Source organism: Chroicocephalus ridibundus, chromosome 1, assembly GCF_963924245.1.
Source record: "Chroicocephalus ridibundus chromosome 1, bChrRid1.1, whole genome shotgun sequence".
Classification (NCBI taxonomy): domain Eukaryota; kingdom Metazoa; phylum Chordata; class Aves; order Charadriiformes; family Laridae; genus Chroicocephalus; species Chroicocephalus ridibundus.
In genome coordinates, this window is record NC_086284.1 from 72,178,871 (window position 1) to 72,200,005 (window position 21,135).

General features: G+C 43.1%; 1 protein-coding gene across 2 annotated transcripts in view; it reads right to left on the bottom strand.

The window, feature by feature from the left end:
• Positions 1-8,306: 8,306 nt before the first annotated feature.
• TMEM182 (transmembrane protein 182) overlaps positions 8,307-21,135 on the bottom strand; it is a 30,176-nt gene continuing 17,347 nt past the window's right edge. For both annotated transcript variants that reach the window (XM_063339133.1, XM_063339123.1), the window contains exon 5: positions 8,307-9,415. In XM_063339133.1, coding sequence (XP_063195203.1) covers positions 9,192-9,415 — 224 coding nt within the window. In that variant the 3' untranslated portion in view covers positions 8,307-9,191. The remainder of the gene's footprint in view (positions 9,416-21,135) is intronic.

The following is a 21,135-nucleotide window of genomic DNA, read 5'->3' on the forward strand; positions in this document are numbered from 1 at the left end:
GAAATAAACGACAGGCACCAGAGTCATCACACATTTTCCGAGGCAGGATAGTAATTTCTGTAATGTATTTTTAACAGTGAGGAGTGATGGGAGGGAAGCCACTTAAATCTAATGCAAACGGAGGATTTGTCAGTTACGCAGTTTGTATAATGTCATACCTAGGAAATGTTATAAAAGTGGAGGGATTATGGAGAGGAGAGACATTTCTAAAATTGGAGGCCTTCTTTTAGGGCTTTAGCCCCCTCACTCTTCCAGATCACTGGGAACGTTTTTCTCCGAGGAAGGGCAGGAGCCTACCTCAAAAACTGTGACAGCTCTCTAAGCTACATGTTACTTAAGAAACTTAGCTCTCCTTCTCACTGCTACCTCTTCCAGTTTTTGCCAAATGCTGCTTCTCCTCAATTCAGCTCTTCAGTGATCCCCAACAATTTTAACCACAGCAGGGCAGTTTCCAAATGCTTCCAAGCTGTTTTCTTCTTCCTTTCAAGGCAGCAGCAGCTTCTGTGACCAAAAGCCTTATCTAATATGGAGGCTTCCCGCTGTGTTGGTTTTGGTTCCAGCCTGGGCTTAAAGGTGTTAGAAACGGGACCATTTGCCCGGCTGATGCACAGTGACAGCAGCAGTTATGAGCACGTCTGGAAATTCTTCCCAGCAGTGGTTCGATAGGGTTAATTGTGCTGACCTCATTTAAAAAGCACTTTGAGATCTTATGAATGGATATAAGTGTTTAAAAAAACCCCATGCGTTATAGTTATTAATATGTATTACTCTCATGGCTAATTATTTAAGCGAGAAATTGTTGAAGCACCCGTTTATAGCAAAAAGTAGAGCGGCACCGCGGGAACAGGAGTCTGGCAGGCTGTAAAGAGCTTTTAGCACAACATTTGGGGCTGCCCTGCCCCAGAAACAGCCACTGTTGTTATTAAGGTAATGCAAGACTCGTGTGAAGGGTAAAACGGGCTTGAGTGTATTAGCCTCAACTCCGCGAAGGCGGACGGACTTGAAACCCCCTTCCACCCCCCCGCCATAAGCAGGGAGGCCGAGATACCTTTAAATGGCTAAAACCCGAGCTAACAGCAAACGCTCCGCGACGGGGAGGAGGAAAGCCAGGCGCTCATTAGCGCTAACAAGCCGCTTTCTCTGGAAGCAGCTCCCGGCCGAGCTCCTTGCGAGGTGAAATGAAGCCCCCCAGTGGCCGCCGGCCGCCTTGCAGCCCCCCACCGCCCCCCGCAGCCCAGCCCGGCCCGCACCGCACCCGCGCCTCTACCGCACCGCTCCCGCACCGCACCGCTCCCGCACCGCCCCCGCGCACACGCCCGCTCATGCACTGCACCCGCTCCCGCGTCTCTACCGCACCGCTCCCGCACCACATCCACTCCCGCGCCCACTCTCCTGCCTCTCCCGCGCCATTCCCGCGCCTGTCCCGCACCACTCCCGCTCCCGCACCACACCCATGCCCGCTCCCGTGCCTCTCCCGCACCGCTCCTGCACTTCTCCCCACGCCTCTGCCAGGCTCCTGCGCTTTGGCCCCGCGGCTCTGCCGGAAACCCCGCGGTGTTGCCACAGCCTGGGGTGCTGGAACCTCGCCACGGCGTCAGCCCCCTGGCCCACGTATCCCCTCTACAAAAATTTCCTCGTCGTCTTCCTGCAGCCCACTTTTATGGGTCGCAACCGGCGGCAGGCTGACAGATGTAGGCATCAGCTGCCAGGATTTCCACCCGGCGTACAATGTATGGGTTATGGCTTGCACTGGGGTGACGCGGATGTTCCCTGTGTTCCCTCTTAAGCTGAAGGGCAAATAACAAACCTCTATAAACACCATGCAGGCTGCGGTTCTTCTACTGCAGATAAAGCAGTTGGGGAGCATCCCTGTCTCGTGAGGTCAGAGTTTGTTTTTGCCAACCAGTTGTCTTACGCTGGAAGAACAGGTAGTTCAGAAGCTCATGTAGTGTAAGTGTCCTTTCCAAACTTCAAGCCACACCTTCGGCATTCTTCATCAGCGGGAACCCAGGTGCACTGGAAAGCTGGCACGGGCCAAATGCTTTTTGTTAAATCACTCTCTCAGGGCCCTGCCTTTTTCTATTATTGAGTAGGTTTTAGACACTCTTGCATCTAAAGGTATCCCTATGTCCAGACACACAGGTGATAACTGAACAGGCAGTGCGTTTGTGCTGGAATAAGGATCTGACCAAATAACCCAAGCATATGAGTGATCAAAGAGTTTCAGATACCACCGTGTAGAGCATTAGCTTCTAACTGGGCCTTCTTCTTTGGTCTCTCTAGTTCACGAATTTCCTCCCTCTCTGAGTGCAGAAGCTCCTTATTAAATTAAAGAGCCCATGGCTGATTCACGCAGAGTCTTCAAGGGATGTGCTCATTTCACTGCAGCAGCGGAGATATGGGCACAGATTACCAAGGGCAATCTGAAGGGTATTTCATTGTCACTGAAATATGCATAGAATTTGTTGGGGTTCTTTTCTGCAAAGAAAAAATGTCAGACATGCCTTTTTATAGCAATTAATAATTGGAATATAATTACTTAATATTCCCATACATCTGAATTACAAAGTAATGCTTCTTACTGCAGAAAGGTTATCCAAATATTTTCCTACTGGGTGAATCACAGGTTAGAGTTATAAGAGGGTCTCGTGTACTAGAACCAGCTGTCACCATCCTGTCTTTAAGCGTGTACGTCATTGCCTTGTGACAGATTTCTGTGAGACTGTTCATACAATAAGGTACTACTAGGTTTTCATTAGGGCTAGAAAAACTAAGCAGACAGGAGTTGGGTTTTTCTTATCAGGCTAGAGTTATTTTTTTCTGATGGAGACTAGTAGCAGTGCCTCCTGTGGATTGCATTCTCTGTAGATACAGAGAGTCAGTAGTCTATCAGAAATGTCTTCCAAGGAAACATGAAGCTCTGCACAGCTTCTATACAGTGCTATTTCAATCCAGCTGAAGAGCGACAACCTACACATACCACTGAATCCCACCAGGTTCATTTCCGCAGACACAGCTAACATCTGGGAAACCCAGGAATTAATGGTGCAACTTCAAGACCAAAACAAGCATTTGGAGCTGCAGTGATGCGACCACAGTACTGGCACACCGTGCCTTGTCTCTGTGGGTAAGGCAGAGAGCACAGCCCAGGTTATAGTTCCTCCTCTCTTCGACCAGCTCTGCCTTGCACACCACAGCACCGTCACCATCAGCTGGCAGAGTGGAGTACTTCAGCTAAATTTTTGGAGCTAGTTGGCAGGCCCACACTACGTTGCTACATAGACATCTCTGGACGCTGCATTTTAAGCTGTATCCTCCCACATCTGGACACCGGTGTAGGTCCTGGAGCAGCTCGTGTAGGTGTCGTCTCAGCACCAGGCGTGCCTGGGACTGTTGTGTGCATGGCAGCAGCACAACAGTGTCTCGGAGGATGCGGTGCTCCGAGGAGCCTTAGTGCTCCCCTCCCTAAAGCCTGCTCCTCCAGGAAGGCTGAAAAGGTGCTCCTGTACCCGATTACGTGATGTACGTGCCAAAGAAACAAGTTACTTCTAACACACAGGAACGTGCTCTTCATATTGCTTTGACTGGCAAGTTGCTAGCTCAGGGCAAAGCTTTAAACCCTGAAACGGTTTTTGACACAATTGCTGGGGACGGGACACACGAAACGATGACAAATGACATGGACAGGACTTTAGAAAAAAGGAGTGAAAGAAGGATTACATACGAAACTTCAGTTTCCTCAACGATATCCACCAGCGCTTCTGGGCAAGCACTATCCCATGTGTCCTGAGAGAGGTTACGCGCAAACTGATCACCCCAGCTTCTCAATTTAATACATGTACCAGGGTTAACAGTGACCTGGGTATGAGATCAGTCACTTTATTTCCTATGGAAAAATCTCCTATTCTCCATTAATAAAACAATTAAATTCCCTGCAGTGTAAAGTATTTATTGGTTAATTCTTCTTGGGAGTTGCTTGTCTTGACTTTGTTCAATGTTTTGTAAAATTCAAGATTAGGCTCATTATATTAAGAGCAGGATTCAAATCTATTTCGATTCTCATAATGGCATCTTTTCCTGCTACAAAATCTCGTCCTGGACTGAATATGGGAAGACAAAATTAGTCCTTTTCAAGAAGCAATCATCAAAGATCAATGACCATCAAAGCGCTTTATTTGGGGGAAAAAAGAAAGAGGCCAAATTTCAAGATAGTGCAGACAGTCAGTGTGACTGGAGTGCTTGAAGCTGGTGGAATTTTTTTAAGTCATTCTCAAATACTATATCTACCCTTGACAGGTCATTTCATTCTATTTAGCACTTTTTATTCTCTGTGGTTTATAAGCTCTTAAGCAAATCTAAGAGGGAGGAAAAGCTAACGCGTCTGATAATACACTATATCAGGCTGACAACCTAACTGAATTTCCCCTGTGGTGCTAGCAAAACGCTGTTCCAAAAGGTAATAATGCACATGAAAAAAAAAAAGGCGGGGGGGAGAAAAGGGAAAAAAAAAGGATCACAGAGATCATGCCGTCACATTTAATTTCAGAGAACAAAACCTGAAGCTGATTTCTCTTTAGATCAGTTGTATACCAGTTGGAACATGGGTGCCTAGCACTGCGACAGAGTAATATGATCTGAGCTTTAAATAGCTGCCAAATAACCATGTGGTGGCTGGCAGCATTAAACGTGTTGCAATGAGAGTGATCTGTTTCAAAGTAAAGCCACATAACAGAGGATAAGTCAATCTGATGTGGTATAGAAAAGGGAGGGGGGAACGTTTTTCATTATCTTTCTGGGCTTCTTTCTGTTTTAAACGTGTTTCCATCTTAAAGACAAATTAATTTAAGATCTTTTTTCTTAAAGGGTTTAAAACCTGAATTATGTGCGGGTCATTTCGGAGCACATCTCCTTGGGCACCCGGGGCACAGGGTGGTGGGGAACCGTGTGCCAACGGTGAAGTACCACGGCTGAGACCATCCCCTTGCTGCAATCCAGCTCGGAGCGGCTGCCTCCCAGTGTGATAGGCACCTTCCGTGTGTAGGGCCTCCCCCTGGTTTGTACTAAATGCATCCTTGGCAGTTTTTAGGAACAGATAAGGAACAGATCTACAGCAAATAACATGAGGTGACTTCTGCTCCAGCCCTCCCCATATCCTCACAGTGAAATGCAGAGCCTCGCAGCACGCCGTGAGGCCCCTCTGGGCTCTTTGGGAGGTAGGGAAAAACCAGGTGCAGACTTTGGAGGTGTCTAACATAGGAAATGCTGCCAGCCCTTCATTCCTTCTTACCTTCATGTCAAACGGCTCTCCTGATCCCCATTGTCAGCATGTCTCCCGGGTAGATGAACAACATTGTGGACTGGAAAGATAGACCAGTTTAAACTGGTAACGTGAGTAAGAGACACTTCATCCCTTCTCTCACTTTTTGTTATAGATGACCAACTTCTGTTTTCAATTTCGGTATCTCCACTGACTTCAGCAGCATCAATGCAGATTTACTCTAAGTTAACACAGCACAATTTCATCTGAACATACTTTATCTTGTCTTCTCTGCCTGGAAATCACATTGCCCAAAGTACAGATAGGAACAGGAGAGCCTGAGGAAAACCCAGCTGCTGCATCAGAAGGTAAATAGCTCATTTAAGAGGTTCAATATGACTTCTAAGAAGATAATAAGCACAACATACTTTGCAGACAGGATTTTGCAAGACTGGGGACACGGCATTACCAACGCTACTTACATTGCCCTACTAGTAGTTTACTAGCACTATAGAGCACGGTCCTAGTTGCAGCAGCTAGACACTCTGCAGACAAATAGAGCAGGCTTTATGTTGCATTTCCTCAAAGGAGACCATTGCTTTACCTCACTAACATAAATGCCAATAAACAGCCACATATTTCATGAAGGTCAGCTCCACTGAAACTTCCAGCAGCCACCCCAGTGAGTAACAAGGATAAATCCTGGGCAAATCCTTTTCTGACTGTTTATGTCCGCAGCTGCCTTCACCACGTTGTGTCAGCGTGTCCCCCAGGAATCCACAACAGCTGCCCGGCGGGCTGGCAGAGGGTATCGCAGAGGGACGCTCGCCCTCCTTTCTCTCCCTCCTTTCTCACCTCCAGCCCCTCCTTTTCTTCCTGCCTCCTGCATGGGCAGTCACAGTCCTCGTCATGTTTGCACTGGACAAGCGGATGATTGTCAGATTGAAAGTAATCAGAAAATGCTTCTTATCTACCTGTTCCTTTCACCATCACTTTTCCAAACACGTTACTTAAAAAAATAATATGTCTTTTCTTCCAATATGACTACAGACTATTAAGCCAGCCAGCCAATTAAAAATAAAAACCAAAAAACCCTTTAGGTTTGTGAGCAACACAGTTCTGTGACCAATTTCACAGAATATTTTGATTACAGTATTTAATCCCCTTTACAATCTTTTACTCAGCTCTAATCATGAAAATCCCTGCATCGCCGCCAAGGATTTTCTAGACAAAAGCATATCTGGAAGAATGCCACGGAGTGAGTCTCCTTAGCTGGCCTGTCTTCCCTCAGTTCTTACAGACCCATTCCCCTGCACGCAGTTCTTTAATGAAATCAGAACAAGAGTTAGACTCTGCTTTTAGGTAAATCCATACAGAAATGCCTCCCCACCACCTTCAACACCATTCCCCGGTCTGCAGCAGCTCCTTATTACGCATCATATGCTCAGCTACATACAGGTTTTGGAGGGAGCAAACAACCCGTCCACACCATTTCAGAAGGAACCTGACTCTCAGTTCTGCCGTTAGGAGAAGAAGGTGGTACCCAATTAAAGCAAATGGACAGAGCTACAGACTATTGCCAAAAAGTGTGAGTTTGAGTGAAGAATTTATGAGTACTCAAGCAATTTCTACTGACGCCAGAAAGGCTTCCTGAAGTTTCTAAGCAAACCCTCAGAAACACCTTGGGTCTTCAACGGCCATTACGCCTGCAGTCTGACCCAACGGGTTGCCTCCAAGAGAGGCCGCCTCGCACACAAGAGTGTAGCTAATTTAGCTGCATAATGGAGAGAGTTCTGAAGATGCACATGGGCTGAATTAAGGGCTCCACAGGAGCCTTTGGCTCATTCCTTGCAGAGTTTATTAGCTGCTGCTGCACACATGGTTAGGTTTGCTGGAAGAAGTCCAGCTCTGAGGCACCTCTCAATTCCTCCAGCTTCTAAATGTTGCAAGAAAGTGGCTCAAGCGTATTGCCCCCTCTAAGCTCTTGTGGAGAAGGGCTCTCCCCTGCAGAGAAGCCGACAGGGTTTGGGAGGGGTACCTAGTCAAATAACTCTCGATTATTGAATTTGCCTCCACAATTACCAGTGAGTATCCTAGACTGTAAAGGGGGTAAATACCAACAGATTGTATTATTTGAGAAACAGTATGTGATTGTGTAATTAAGGGCAGGAATAGAATACCATATGCACAAGGGGCAGGGTTAATTTCAGCATTTCCTGACTAACCAAGGGCATTATGGTGTAACCCTAATGTTCTCCGGATGGCTAACATTTATATGGAGTTCATATATATGCTTATGAATATTTGGTTAAAATTCACCCATCATACTCTCTGACACAGTAATTAAAAACACCATGTTAGCTGCCAATAAAAATATTTTTGTGATTTGGTAATTATTCTAAACCTCAGAGTCCCAGCTCCCCTACCCCCCCACCCTTGTTTTCTTCCTGTTCTATAATGTATAAAGCTAATCTTGATGATGGAAAAATAAATAAGTAGCAGGGAAGGCTGGAAAGCTTCCAATCACAAAAGCTCCTGAAATGGAAGCAGCATCCAATCTGGCCCACCACATCTTCTAGGTGGGCACTCCTTTCCTGCCTTTTAGTGATGCTTTCAGTATTCATAACAGCTGTGGAATTAAGCATTATGAACAAGAAGAAACCAACATGCAGTCTTTATTTTTCCCCATCAGTCCCAAACTATTCTGCATTGAGTTACAAAGTGAAAACCAACACACTCTCAGATGGATTTAATTTCAGCTTGGGCCCGATGCCAGACACAGTTTCCCCATTGTTAAAACTCCACCCCATCTTTTCCATACCATGCATACAGCCCCATCCTCACCCATCTTCCAGACATATGCACGCACACACACACAGAACCATCCACTCCTACAACACAGAACCAAATCCATCTCCCCTGCTGTCTTAGGTACATTCCTTGCTTTCCCTGGGATAACTAGTAGGCAACTTGGATTTGGTCTATAATGCAGATTTTTAATATGAAGGAAGATGAAGGCTATAGAAAACATACATTTTCATGTCCTAGATATTGTCTTCATAAACATTTTTTAATAAAAAAGTCATTTTACACAACCAGGAAAATGTTTGTTGGAGGAGCCAATTATTCCATTCAAAAATAAAAGGCTTAAAACTTGATTAAAATATTAATGGTATAATTCAAAGTACAATTTTGGCATAACTTCAGCTAGAGATTTAACTATGGCATATTGGCTTACAGAATCATGCAACAAATATGGATTTCAGAATACAGAAGTATACAGCTTTCAGATGCATACAGAAAAGAGAAATGTGTAACAGAAGCAGGTAAGTTTTTACATGTATGGACTAGCACCATGTCGCAGATCACGGCAATTGTCTTCTCTCCCGTCCGCTTCCCATGGATGCTGCATGAACAACTGCACTCTATTTTTATAAAGTGCAGAAATGTTTGCTTGTATTAAAGCTAAGGCAAGCAGTGGAAAACAGGAGAGGAGGTAGATTGAATTACTCTGTTTAAATGTTTGTTTTCCCCTCCACCTTGTACCATTCTCCACAAGCAGACGCACAAGATAAATGTTAAAAGACAAATGTATAAAATGTTGATTTGGCCCACTTCATGTTGGGCTTTGGGTTACAGACAATTTTTGCCTTCCTCTGTTTGCAAAACTGCAAAAACGCTGCTAATAGTACTATATGGAGAACAGTGGGTGTACTTCCTAAAGAATTCAAATAAACTAGTTGGGACTACAGGTGATTTCTTCCTGTATTGAGTTTTGTGTCCTCTACCCTTAAAGAAGTAACAGAAGAACTTCCAGAAGTCTGCCTGCACACTTAGGATTGCCATAACGGTAATAACGTATAAAATTGTGTTCCAGTTTACAATCGTCATGAAGTTTCACTAAGATTCCTTTATTCCCTGCAGCAGTGTATGACTAGTCTGAGTGTAAATAAATGGCACGCCCTACCAACAAGAACAGCATTCCCGCTAATAAAGCAAAAAATACTCCTATAGGAGCCAGCATAAATGACCAGCCATAATGTACATAAACAGCAAAGTCTGGGCAATCCATTTTTTTCATGTTTGTGTAGTCTTCCAGATCAGCCATCGCCTGGACCCAGATGACATACATCACGACTACCAGAGAGAACAAGACACCTGGAAAAGAAACACCAGGTTTTAACAACAGAGTATAAGACAAATGCTGGGTGCATTTACTCCAACACCTACGAACCCATCGATGCTTGAGGCCCCATCCGCAAGTCACAGTCAGCCACCACTGGAGGTTTTTTGCCTTTGGCTTCCTCTAACAAGAACCATTTCCATCTTGCTTCTGGTTTGCACTGAAAGGCATATTCCCACGACAAAGGATATAACTGGTTTTGGTGGGCAGCCCGAAACACAGGTGTGTTTAGGGACAAAATTAAGACAGGTATTTACTGTTTTGAATTCAGGATCCAAGGGAGGGGGAAGGAGGCTGGACGGGACAGGACAACCTGAAAAAAAATAATTACTTTTGCTTCCCAAACTCTGACGTTGTTTCTATCACAGTCTTTTGGATGAGATACGAAAATGGGAAAGGGGTAGGAAATCTTTCTCTCATCTTCACATCTCTATGTTTGCTTCTTTTTTCTTATGAAAAGAGGTCTTTTTGGAACGTACTACCTTCAGAGTATTCTACTCAAGTATTTTGCAGAAAAAATAATATGTATTTAATTCAAAATCCTCCACATTAGAAAAGAAGTTCCTAGTATAGGAGCAAAATGCACCAATAATGAAATAATAGCTATGAAGCAGGCTATTAGTATTAACCTCAGATGGGATACCACAGTTTCCTGGAATTAATCCACCACATAATTCACAGCCTTTTCCCAACCACTCCTCTGAAAGGGCTCTGGATTGTTTACACATGATAGTAATAGGAGCACATGTCCTTACAAACTTTGTTAATCTCTTTGTTACTATACACCAGAAGGAGATATAAGAAGAAAGTGCTTTCCAGAGTATCAGTTGCACTCCTAATATTTCATTTCACTTTAGAAGAATGTGGACACTTGAGAAATGCAAGCCTGCAGCACAGATGCTCCAGCAGAAGACTTGCTAGAAAACTGAGGGCACAAGTCTGAATTTTTCGCATGCTCCAGCATGTACCCACTTGCTCCCTGAGCTCCAGTTGTCACAGCACAGTTACAGCAGCAGGACATTCCAACATTAAAATATTTGGGGGAAACCACCCATGGTGTTTTTATCTCAGGATGTTTAGGTGCCTCATTAAAACCAAAAGCCAGTGCATACTCCTGGGAATACTTATTGCCACACTCGAGTTTTCAGGCTGTAGAGCAGCAAAGTCAAAGGTAGTTGTGGTCTCTTCCCCATCCTCCTAAATACTTGCAATGCAACCTTGAACAAATGTGACACCTGTGGCAAAACCTACCAATGTACTGTGTAAGCACCCGTGGATAGGCGTTTGCTTCCAGACCCACCTGTCCTGGTAAACTTTCATGGTTACCTTTCCCCATCCCCACCCTGAGATGCTGCCTCACCACCTCCTTTCCCTCCCCTTTCTACCCACTTACCAGGGAGCAACTCTTGTCATCACTCCCTCATTTGCTTCAGGCAAAATCAGACAGGTTAGCTGCAGCAGCTTAAGTTGGTGATCTGGTGACATTCTTGTTGGTGCTTTATTGTCAACGTGTAATAGCTTTACATTCTGAACATCTGACAGCTGAGAGCTCACAACTCAATGTTTGTGAGCGCTACCTTTTGAAGCCCACCAAAAAATGAGCTGAAGTAGTTAACCTGAGGCATAATCAAAATGTGACTGAAAGTCCCAAAGGATCTGCAATTTTTATGAGGCTGAAAGAAAGTAGAAAAACTAAATAAAGAAGGAGGCAGACACATTTCCTGCCTATGAAATATACTTCCAGGATTACATTTTTTGCTAGGGCTCAAATTCCTAACAAAGTTTTTAAAAAAACAACACTCAACTCTAAAAGGCATGAATTCAATTTTGAAAGTATTTTACCTAAGTAAAACTCAATTCTGATGGAATTTAGTGCTGTGATTGTATTAAACCTACAACTGGTGAAACAATCAGAGAGAAAGATCACCTTAGGGCCAGATATAAAGAATGAGAAATTAAATTGAAGACTCGCCAAATATAAGTCAAATTGAGCAGAAGATTCCTATAACAGAACATCTAATGATAACAGATAATATAGGCAACACAGGAAAATCAGAACTAAACAGAGGTAGGAACTTTTGATGTAAAAAGATTCAGGGCCAAACATATAAATGGAGCTATTAGAGACATGGAGTTTCTTCATGTTCCAAACTTAAAAAAAAATACAAAATTCTAGCCCAGGTAACAAAAAGATTTGGAAAGATACATTCATATATAGCAAAATCCATAGGGACATTGGAATTTACCTCTTCAAATGGCGGTGCCTGTGAATTTTCAAATGTCTGTAGTCTTCTATCTATTCTCTACTTCAGGGCAAGCTTAGTCCAAACCAATAATAATTACAAAAAGTAGTGACGCATATTCCCTTACTGTAGCAGCAGGTAAGTGTAACCAGGCCTTGCACATCTGGAATGCTTTTCACCTCCAGCACCCCGGGCAGATATAAAGCTACGTCGCCTAGTTAAGTCAGAAGCATCTGCCATTAAAACAAGACTCCGTCAGAGGTGCTTTAATCTCAAAACACTTGCTCTTCAAGCAGTCTGAAATAACACCTTCTAGTTGGATAAACTAGAGCCAACTCCATGTAGGTGCAAAATAGCAAGCCAGTGCTGCCAGTGAGTGGTAAAACACCATCAGGGAAGTTGAAATCCACCAGGTGATTTCACAGCAAGCTGCTAATACCTGTGTGTGACAAATTGACAGGTACGGAAATTTGCTGAAGAAATGTATGTCAAGCAGAGAGAAATGCCCTTCTTTAAAAGATAAGAAAAAGAAAGGGAGAATATGTAAACCCTCAGCTAATTAAGGCACTAAAAGAGGTTTAAGAGTTCTCACTATCTGCTAACGGAGGCTAATTCGTAGGCATATTGACTAGTGTGTCCAAGAAATGTCTTGAACAGTAGAATCAGGCTACGTAAAAACTGACCATGTCCTGTCGACTCCAATAGCATTTCATTCATTAGTGCTCCTTTTGCCTAATGTTCACAGAGTTATGATTTCATGGGAGTTAAGCACTTACACAGGAGTTTACTGATGGTCCTGTATGTTACAAATGGTGGCAGAGAAAAAAGAAAACAGAAACATTTTTAACATTTTAACAGGTAGACACTCTGTTTTGTCCATTTGGTCTTGTTTCCTAAGATGTTCAAGTACATCAGAAGCAGTGGTGAGAGCAGGGAAGCAGATCTTGTACTTCTATTATCACTAATGCATCTATTTAAAATGTTTGATTTTTAAGGCCAGAGGCATTAGTTCCTTCCTACCCATTAAGCACTTCAGCTTGTGCTTAAAGTTAAGCACATGTGGAAGTCTCTCTGACTTAAATGTTTTTTCCTCCTGGCATCCACACTGATTGCATCAAAATACCTGATTCAAAGGCAAATATGAGCTTAATGAACGGTGACTAGAGCTTAAATACTTATCTGGTTGTTAGATTCCAAAAGAATACTGCTTCTTTTCAGATTATATGATTTCATGTCTGTTTACATCATTTTATTTTAACAAAATGGAGGGATGTTAACAGTTCAAGAAAGGTTTGAAGAAAAAGCAGTATCATGAAGAGAGTACAAACAATTTGTTCAGTGGACTGAATAGCATATAAAATCCAGATACACGTAGCGTGTGAAGTATTTTTTACAGGTGACAAGATATCAGTTTGGTCTATGCACTATGAACTGTAATAGTCATGTCAAATAACAGTCAGCACTTTATATGGCGTTTACAAAAATACAGATCAAAAGCTGGGTTTGTCTCCATTTTGTAGAAAGAAAAATGAGGAACAGAAACAACTAATTTGATATTCAGAGGTTCTAAGTATCCGAGCTTTGCTCTTGACTGCGGCTTTCAAAGGAGTTTTGCTCCTCAAAGCCAAGGCAGATTTGCTTTACACATAACACATACCACAGCAGAGTTGCTAATAAATACAAGTCTTCTGCCTCTCCATCCTTCTGCTTTGTGCGTACATCTGCACTATTTCTGCAACATTCTGCTTTGGATATTTACACCAGGCGGTGAAGTACCATTCACTGGAGTGCACTTAAACAAAAGGAAAGGCATTGGACTGAAGGCAACACAAAATCTTCCTAAGCAATGGTCTATCTTGGTCTGCGCAAATGTTTCAAACTAGCTCCCATCACTGCAAAATCTCACTGCCTTAATTTATATGTAGGGAATACGGTATTTTTGAAGAAAAATCGTATATTGCAAAAAGCTTAAAATTAGGCTTTTTCTTTACATCACCCCCAATCACAAGATTTAGACTTGACTACGAAGAATCAAGTACAGTCGCTAGAATACTAGTGACTCAGAACCATCAGCAGAGTCCATGTAAAACGGAAGAGAGGTCAGAATTAGACTCTGTACTGCTGGAGAGTGTTTTCTTAGATAAATTTTATGCTGCTTGTGGAAGATAATGGAGAGAATTCCTCCATTTACGTAACTACACCATTGCTATTCCATCCTACTTCTGTATCCAGAAGTTTGCCTCCCTGGCTTGTCTCCTTCCTTCAGAATATTAGTCATGCCAGTAAGAGCTGAGAAAGCATCCATTACAAGTGTAATAGGAATGGCTGTTCATTATGGAGGAGAATATACTGAAAGGAATATATATTTATTCTGGGAAGTCTGTTCCTGCAGTCTTGCACTATCTATTGTGAATGTCATGAACTCTCATAGCCAAGCTCCAAAGCAAAATTACTGAGATTGAAAAAAAACTCCACAATTTCATGAAGCAAGTATTTTTAGGAACAACATGTGCTATGATGTATTTCTACATTTTCAGCATTTAGACCTTTTGCATAGTGTGTGGGTGTCCATTTGCCCTTGCCTTTTAGTGAATATAAAATAAAACAGCAGTCGCATGAATCAGGAATGATGGGGGAAGTTATTCCTAGAACATGAAATATGTGTGAGAGAGATTAAGACAAATAAATACCTCCCTCCTCCTCCTTTTTCTTTCTTTTATTCTATTTTGCATTTTTTTTAAGAACGCACATGTTTGATACACAGCTCTGTGCAGTGTGATAAGACATGGACTTCTCTGAGGTCACTCTTTTCTGTCTTTTGCATTTATTCTTTTGAATTTCTTTCCAACAAATACTTGTGCATATTGCAGAGGAGAAAGAATACAGAACCTTTAGAAATGTCTATGAATTCAAGAAGCAGTTTGCTGGCCTTTAGTACTTATTCTTCCCACATAGAAATGCCTTTCACTTGTCAATGGTGAATAGCTGTTTATGGCATGAATCTTTTAGTATGCAGACACGAAGACAACAGGTGCTGGGAAGAATGATGTGAGCTTTTTACTTGTGCCTAGAAGTTTAGAACTCTTTATCTCACTTGAGGAAAACTTGTATGTGTATGTATTCTTTTTTTCAATTGCATTTTTCTGTCCTTGTCCTTATTACAGATTTCACCAGCTACCTTGGCCTCTTGTGACCTTTATTTACAAAGTATGGTTGACATTCCACTCTGAAGTACCTGCAGAGGATCCCACTTAAGAGCTATGGGAGTTGGCACATATATATTGAAGACGGATTTTTGTCCTCATCTAGGAGCTAGAATAAATATATCACTTTTTTCCCACTCTTTTGACAGGAAGCAGAGATTTAGATTAGATATTAGGAAGAAATTCTTCACTGTGAGGGTGATGACACTGGAACAGGTTGCCCAGAGAAGTGCTCTGGAAGTGTTCAAGGCCAGGCTGGATGGAGCTTTGAGCAGCCTGGTCTAGTGGGAGGTGTCCCCGCCCATGGCAGGGGGGTTGGAACTAGATGATCTTTAAGGTCCCTTCCAACCCAAAATATTCTATGCTTCTATGTTTGTACTTCTAATCACAGAACCACAGAATGGTCTTGCTTCTTTCACAAGGGCGTGATTCTGTAATGCTCTGTGCACATCCTGGGGGCTTGCTGCTTTGACATCAGTACAAGAGGACAGTTTTCACCACTGCCCGGACAGGAACAGGCCCAAGGTAATTCGGGACTTCATTGAAGGCTGCTCGAAGTGATTATTTTATGGCAGCTTTCCCTTCTTTTCCTATGACCTTTGAAACAACTATAAGGCTTCTTACATTTTGCACTACTGTAGCTGCTCTTGGTCCATCCATTGATATCACAGACGTAGAGATAAGACTGCAAAGACAGTGCTCAAGACACTAACTGTGGTATCATTGAACTGATGCGCACTTTTTCCCCACAGGTGTAGCCTCTGTAGTTTCACCTACAGCCTCAGGTAGTTAATGTGGTTACAAAGCTTAATAGGGAAAGCTGCTAGTCAATAAGCTGCCACCAATACTAATAATTGTGTGTGCCTCTCCATTTGTGATAGTTCAGCTGCACCACTCAGTAGAAGTGGGCAGCCTTTCTTAAAGAACAGGCTGAAGACAAGGCAGGTGTGTGACTCCACCACAGATCAGACAGCAGAATTGTTCTGTGGGTGGGTTTGCTGCTGTTTTGGGACCCAGATATGTGACACTGTGGAGAGGCTTCTGAGGTTCTTTTGGCCCTTGGAGACCCTTTGCAGTTCACCAACATGGGCACCAGTGATGCTGGCAGAGAGACCTTGAGTCCTTGAGTGAGTAATTGGCAGACTCTGAGGGTGAGAGGTAATGGCATGGGGCCCAGTTGATGATGGTCTCAAACCTGCTGCCTAAAGGATAAAAACTCTACAAAAGTTGGCATACGCTGTCCATCAGCTCCTACCTTTGCAGATAGTGTCACAAGCAGGGCTTTGGCTTCTGTGACCACTGGACCCTCTTTGAGATACAAGAACTCCTGGGGAGAGGTGAGATCTGTCAGACAAGGTGGGGTCAGACAAGCTCAGAAACCTTGTGAGAAGAGGTATTTGCAAGGACCATTGGCAGATGGACATCAAAGCCTCCAGATAAGCAGGGGGAAGAAAATGGAGAGCATATGCATGGGACAGAGCAATGAGGGAAGCTCGTACACTTCCACTGAGAAAGCAGCACATCTGAAAGCCCATCTCAAATGCATGTACATAAATGAACTCAGTGTTGGAATAACACAGGAGGAATTCAAGTTCATGCAGTCACTGGATGATGGATGAGGCCACTGCAGCTGCAGACATGGTTAGACTGCTTGCTTGATTGGAACGCTTTGCTGGATGGATACAGACTTTTTAAGAAAAGGCAGCTAAGATGGGGTGGGATGGCTGCAGTCTGCACAAAGAAGTATCCTGAATGGACAGAGATCTTCTAAGTAACAGGAGCTTATGGGTTAAGATCAACACGGTGGACAAAAAGGCTGTGGTCACGATGGGTATCTGCTACAGGCCACCTAATCAAGAACCGGACTGTAAAAATATTTAAGACTTCTGGTTCTCATGTGGGACTCAGCCTAATACCTTTTAGAAGGGCAACATTGCAGTGAGCAAGCAATCCAGGAAGTAGGTAGCTGACTGCATCAAGCATAACTTTTTGAAACAGCTGTGGAACAGACCAACTAATGGAAGAACTTTGCTGGATCTGCTACTCAGAAATAAGGAAAAAGTGGCCAGGAATATCATAGATGGTGTTAGCTATGGTTATAATGCCCACAAAAAGGCAAAGTTTAATATCCTAGGAGGATACCCAGAGACGTTGTGGAGTCTCCTTCTCTGGAGATATTTAAAACCCGCCTGGATGTGTTCCTGTCCAACCTGCTCTAGGTGAACCTGCATGGGCAGGGGCGTTGGACAGGATGATCTCCGAAGGTCCCTTCCAACCCCTACCATGCTGTGATTCTGTGAATATGAAAAATGAGTAGGAGATTAAAGACCCAGAACTTCAGGAGAACAGACTTCAGACTGTTCAGGGAACTGGTAGGCAGGATCCCAAGGCAGGCTGCCCTGAAGGACAAAGGCGCCCTGAAGGACAAAGGGGCCCAGAAGAACTGGTTGTTCCTCACAGACAACATTCTTAGAGCACAAGAATGGTCTCTCTCCATGTGCTAGAATTCAAGCAGGTCTAGCAGAAATGAAAGTTAACCTCATATAGAGCTGCATTAGCAAGAACACAGTCACCAGGTTTGTAAATACTACAATTTCCCTTTACTCAGCACTTGTGACATCATATCTGGAAAACTGTGTCCAGTTTGAGGCCCCCTAATGAAACAGAATACAGATGAACTGAGGTGATGACCACCAAGATGGTTAGGGGGATGGATGACAAGGAGAGGACGAGTGACCTGGAGAGTTTTAGTCTAGAGAAGAGAACAGTCTTCTAAATGGGGTTATAGAGAAGATGGGGATAGACTCTTCAGAGACCTGCACACTGAAATCATGGGACACAATGGTCACAAGCTGCAGCAAGGACAATTTCAGGTGGGTGCAAGGAAAAAAGAAATTCACAATTAAGTTGGTCAAATAGGGACAAGTGCCAAAAGATGCTGTAGAACATCAATTATTGGAGATTTTAAAAACTTGACTGGATACAGCTCTGAGCTGCCTGATCTAACTTTGAAGCCAGCCCTGCTTTGAACAGGAAGTCACACTTGATTGCCACAAGAGGTCTTTTGCAATCTAAATTTATTCTGTGTCACTCACAATCTCTGTTTAGGCTCCTTCCCTAGGTCCCTCTAAAAGACAAGTCTATCTGCCCTAGCACAGATAAGGTGAAGTGTCTGTCCCTCTGAGAGTGTGTTTTGTAAGCAGTTGGTTCATACAAAACACTTAGCTTTATCAGATGGCTGAACTTGTTGGCATGAATCCCATTCCCAATAATATCTTCAGCTGCTTTCTGAACCCTAAGATGGCACAGCAGATCATGCTACAAGCTGTTCTCTTCAGTTGAGGCAGAACTTTTATCTGCTACCTAATTTGTCAGTTAAGGTTGCAAAAGGTTACAGACACTTCAGTCCAATAGTAGGTATTAAAATTGCTTCATCTAACATTTTTCTTCAAAGATATGTACGTAGAAAAATGACCGATCTTCCTATCTTCTTTCAAACTTCCATAGAACAACCACCTTGTCTAACTTCTTTCTCAGAAGCCTACTATTCTCTCCAGTCTAACAGCTACTTGAACTCTGTGGTAAGACAGCATCCAGGCCCTTTCAAAACAATATATATCATTCCTTTTTTTCTTCGAATCACTATGCTGGTTTCTGTCTCACAAGAACTCTAACTTCACCTATGATCTAAGTCACATGACAACTTTTAATTTTCCTATTAGGGCTGTCTTTAAATAGATGCACACCATGGCTGCATCCTGATCACATGTTGGTATGAGTGGTAAAATAACACTTCTCATCACTCTCCCCCTCCATGCCCTGTTTTCCTTTGGGAGACAGTAAATGAACAGGCTGTCTAGTCCTGGACGAGATGGGCAGAGGAAGGGGTCAGGACAGCAGGGAACAGGTTGGATGGGGCTTTGAGCAACCTGGTCTAGTGGAAGGTGTCCGTGCTCATGGCAGGGGGGTTGGAACTAGATGATCTTTAAGGTCCCTTCCAACCCAAACCATTGTATGATTCTATGAACACAGTAAGGCACACCACCCTGCCTTCTAGAGGCAGGTTAAACCACTCCTCTTATGTATCAGGTTCTACCTTATCTTGCTCTGCCCCCAAGTTATCCCAGATTTAAGATATTAATTATTGTGAGGAACTCCTATTGAGAGAGAAAGAGAGATAGCAATTTCATGCTGTCATACCTTTGGGTCCGAGAATCCCTCTTACTCTCTGTTTAATACGATGGGCCACTGTTCAGTAATACCAAAAGAAATTGAGTTGTTGCCCAAGAAATTCCACAGGACATAGCTTTAACTACTGACAATGCAAAGTATTTATAAAATCTTCTTGTGTCAGTATGGTCACTCCCAACAGCGTGATTTTCATTCATTATATAACTAAACGCTCACCTTGGCTACACGAGTACTTGTGAGAAGGGCTGAGTGCAACAAATTTTTTAAAATGTTTTTGTGGCTGATCTGATGTGTTGGGTAGGATAATGATATTTACAATAATTACCTCCCGCGCCCTACTGGTGGGACTGGGAGAAAATGCCGAAGAGCTTGGTAAGGAACCTACCTAAGCCAAGATGTCTTGTACAAGCCAAATGGCTGCAGGGTCCTATATTCTGCTGCCAACACTACCTTTTGGCATATCATAGCAGGATTTTGCTAAATATCCTTGCTTTTCAACAACAACAATGGTAATAGTAAGAATAACACAGCTCTTCTCTGAAGCCCTGATTGGAAACAGTCCTGAAGTTGAAAGATACAACAAATATGGAGAGTAAAAAGTCAGGATTTCCCTTGAAGTACATCTGCTCTATAGGGAAAAAGGGTGAGAGGGGCAAAGAGACAGGCCCAAGGTCAGACACTGGGATAATAAAGCTCATTTGACTTCACACACCTAAAAAAATAGTCTCTCTAGATTCCCTCAGTAAAGGAAAGAGAGGTGTAGGGTTCGTCCCATAGCACATTCATCTGATCCAGTTAGGCCCCTCTTTCAGGATGAAATGACTACCCAGACAGGGAAACTTCTTACATGCCTACTGTTTTTACTGCCAATGAATGTTATTGCCACTTGCAGGTCTCCTAGGAAAGCCACGGGAGACTAGCACAGACTTGGGGATCTAACTTTCCGCTGCCTAAATGAGGGCAGAGGAACTGACCCAGAGTGGAGAACACACACGTCGCTTCAGACCTCAGCCCATTGGTTCCTGGTGTCTTTCAAGTGCCCTTTTCCTCTGTAACAGCCTCTGCTACTTTATAGTGACAGCTGAGTTTTTTTACAGATTACAAATGCAGAAAAAGAGCAGGACTCACGTGGGCCATTACCCTGCAAACTGGCGACAAAAAACATTGAAATATCTTAGGATTTCTGTCAGACTATGAATATTTCTTTATGTCTTTTAAAAGCGTGGAGGGGTAATTCTCAAGGGATCAAATGCAACTATGCAGGAGTTTTTTTCAGCAAAAATATTATAAAATACTTCCCACACTTCACTGAGGGTCCTTTAAAACGGAATAATGATCACTAGCTGCGTATGAAGAGCTGTGAGATGAATGGGGAAGCAAAGTCAGCAGGTTAGTAACAGAAGCAAAGAGAGAGCCCAGGCCTTTTGGTCCTGACACGAGTGGTTCTACCCTGTAACACAACACTGCTCTCACAGGATTGCCTCTCACCAGGCTTTATACAAAGGAGAACAGTGATTGAGCATATACTATCACTTACATCCTGTACAACTGTATCTTACACGCCAGTGTGACGTCTTCCCAGACTTGTCAAGGTTAACCGAACAACATCCCAGAGAGCTGCCCATATCAGCTGAATCCTGGGAGGGTGCATCTGCCATAGTATGTGTGGGTTATGAGGAAGGAGGGAATGCAGTTATTTGTTATCTTTCATTCACAGAGGTTTAGAGCTCCTACTTACTCATATGTGACAACTATTTTATTTACTCCAATCACATCCAAAACATTTCTGCTATATTGGTCATATGAATGTGACCTGTCTTCCAACTTCTTTAGAGCCTACTGTAATAATCTTTTATGTCACTGATAAAAAAACACACTCCTCTCCTTAGCTAAAGCCCTTGAGAATCCTGTAAGGCAGCATCCCTAAATATGCACTCTTTTTCCTTCTAAAAAAAGTAGATTGAGATTGCAGTATAGTTCCATGATTTGTCCTGGATTTTTTTTATCTTAATCCCAAAGTAGCTTTTTGAATAGCTTCATGACTAAATAACTGTGGAA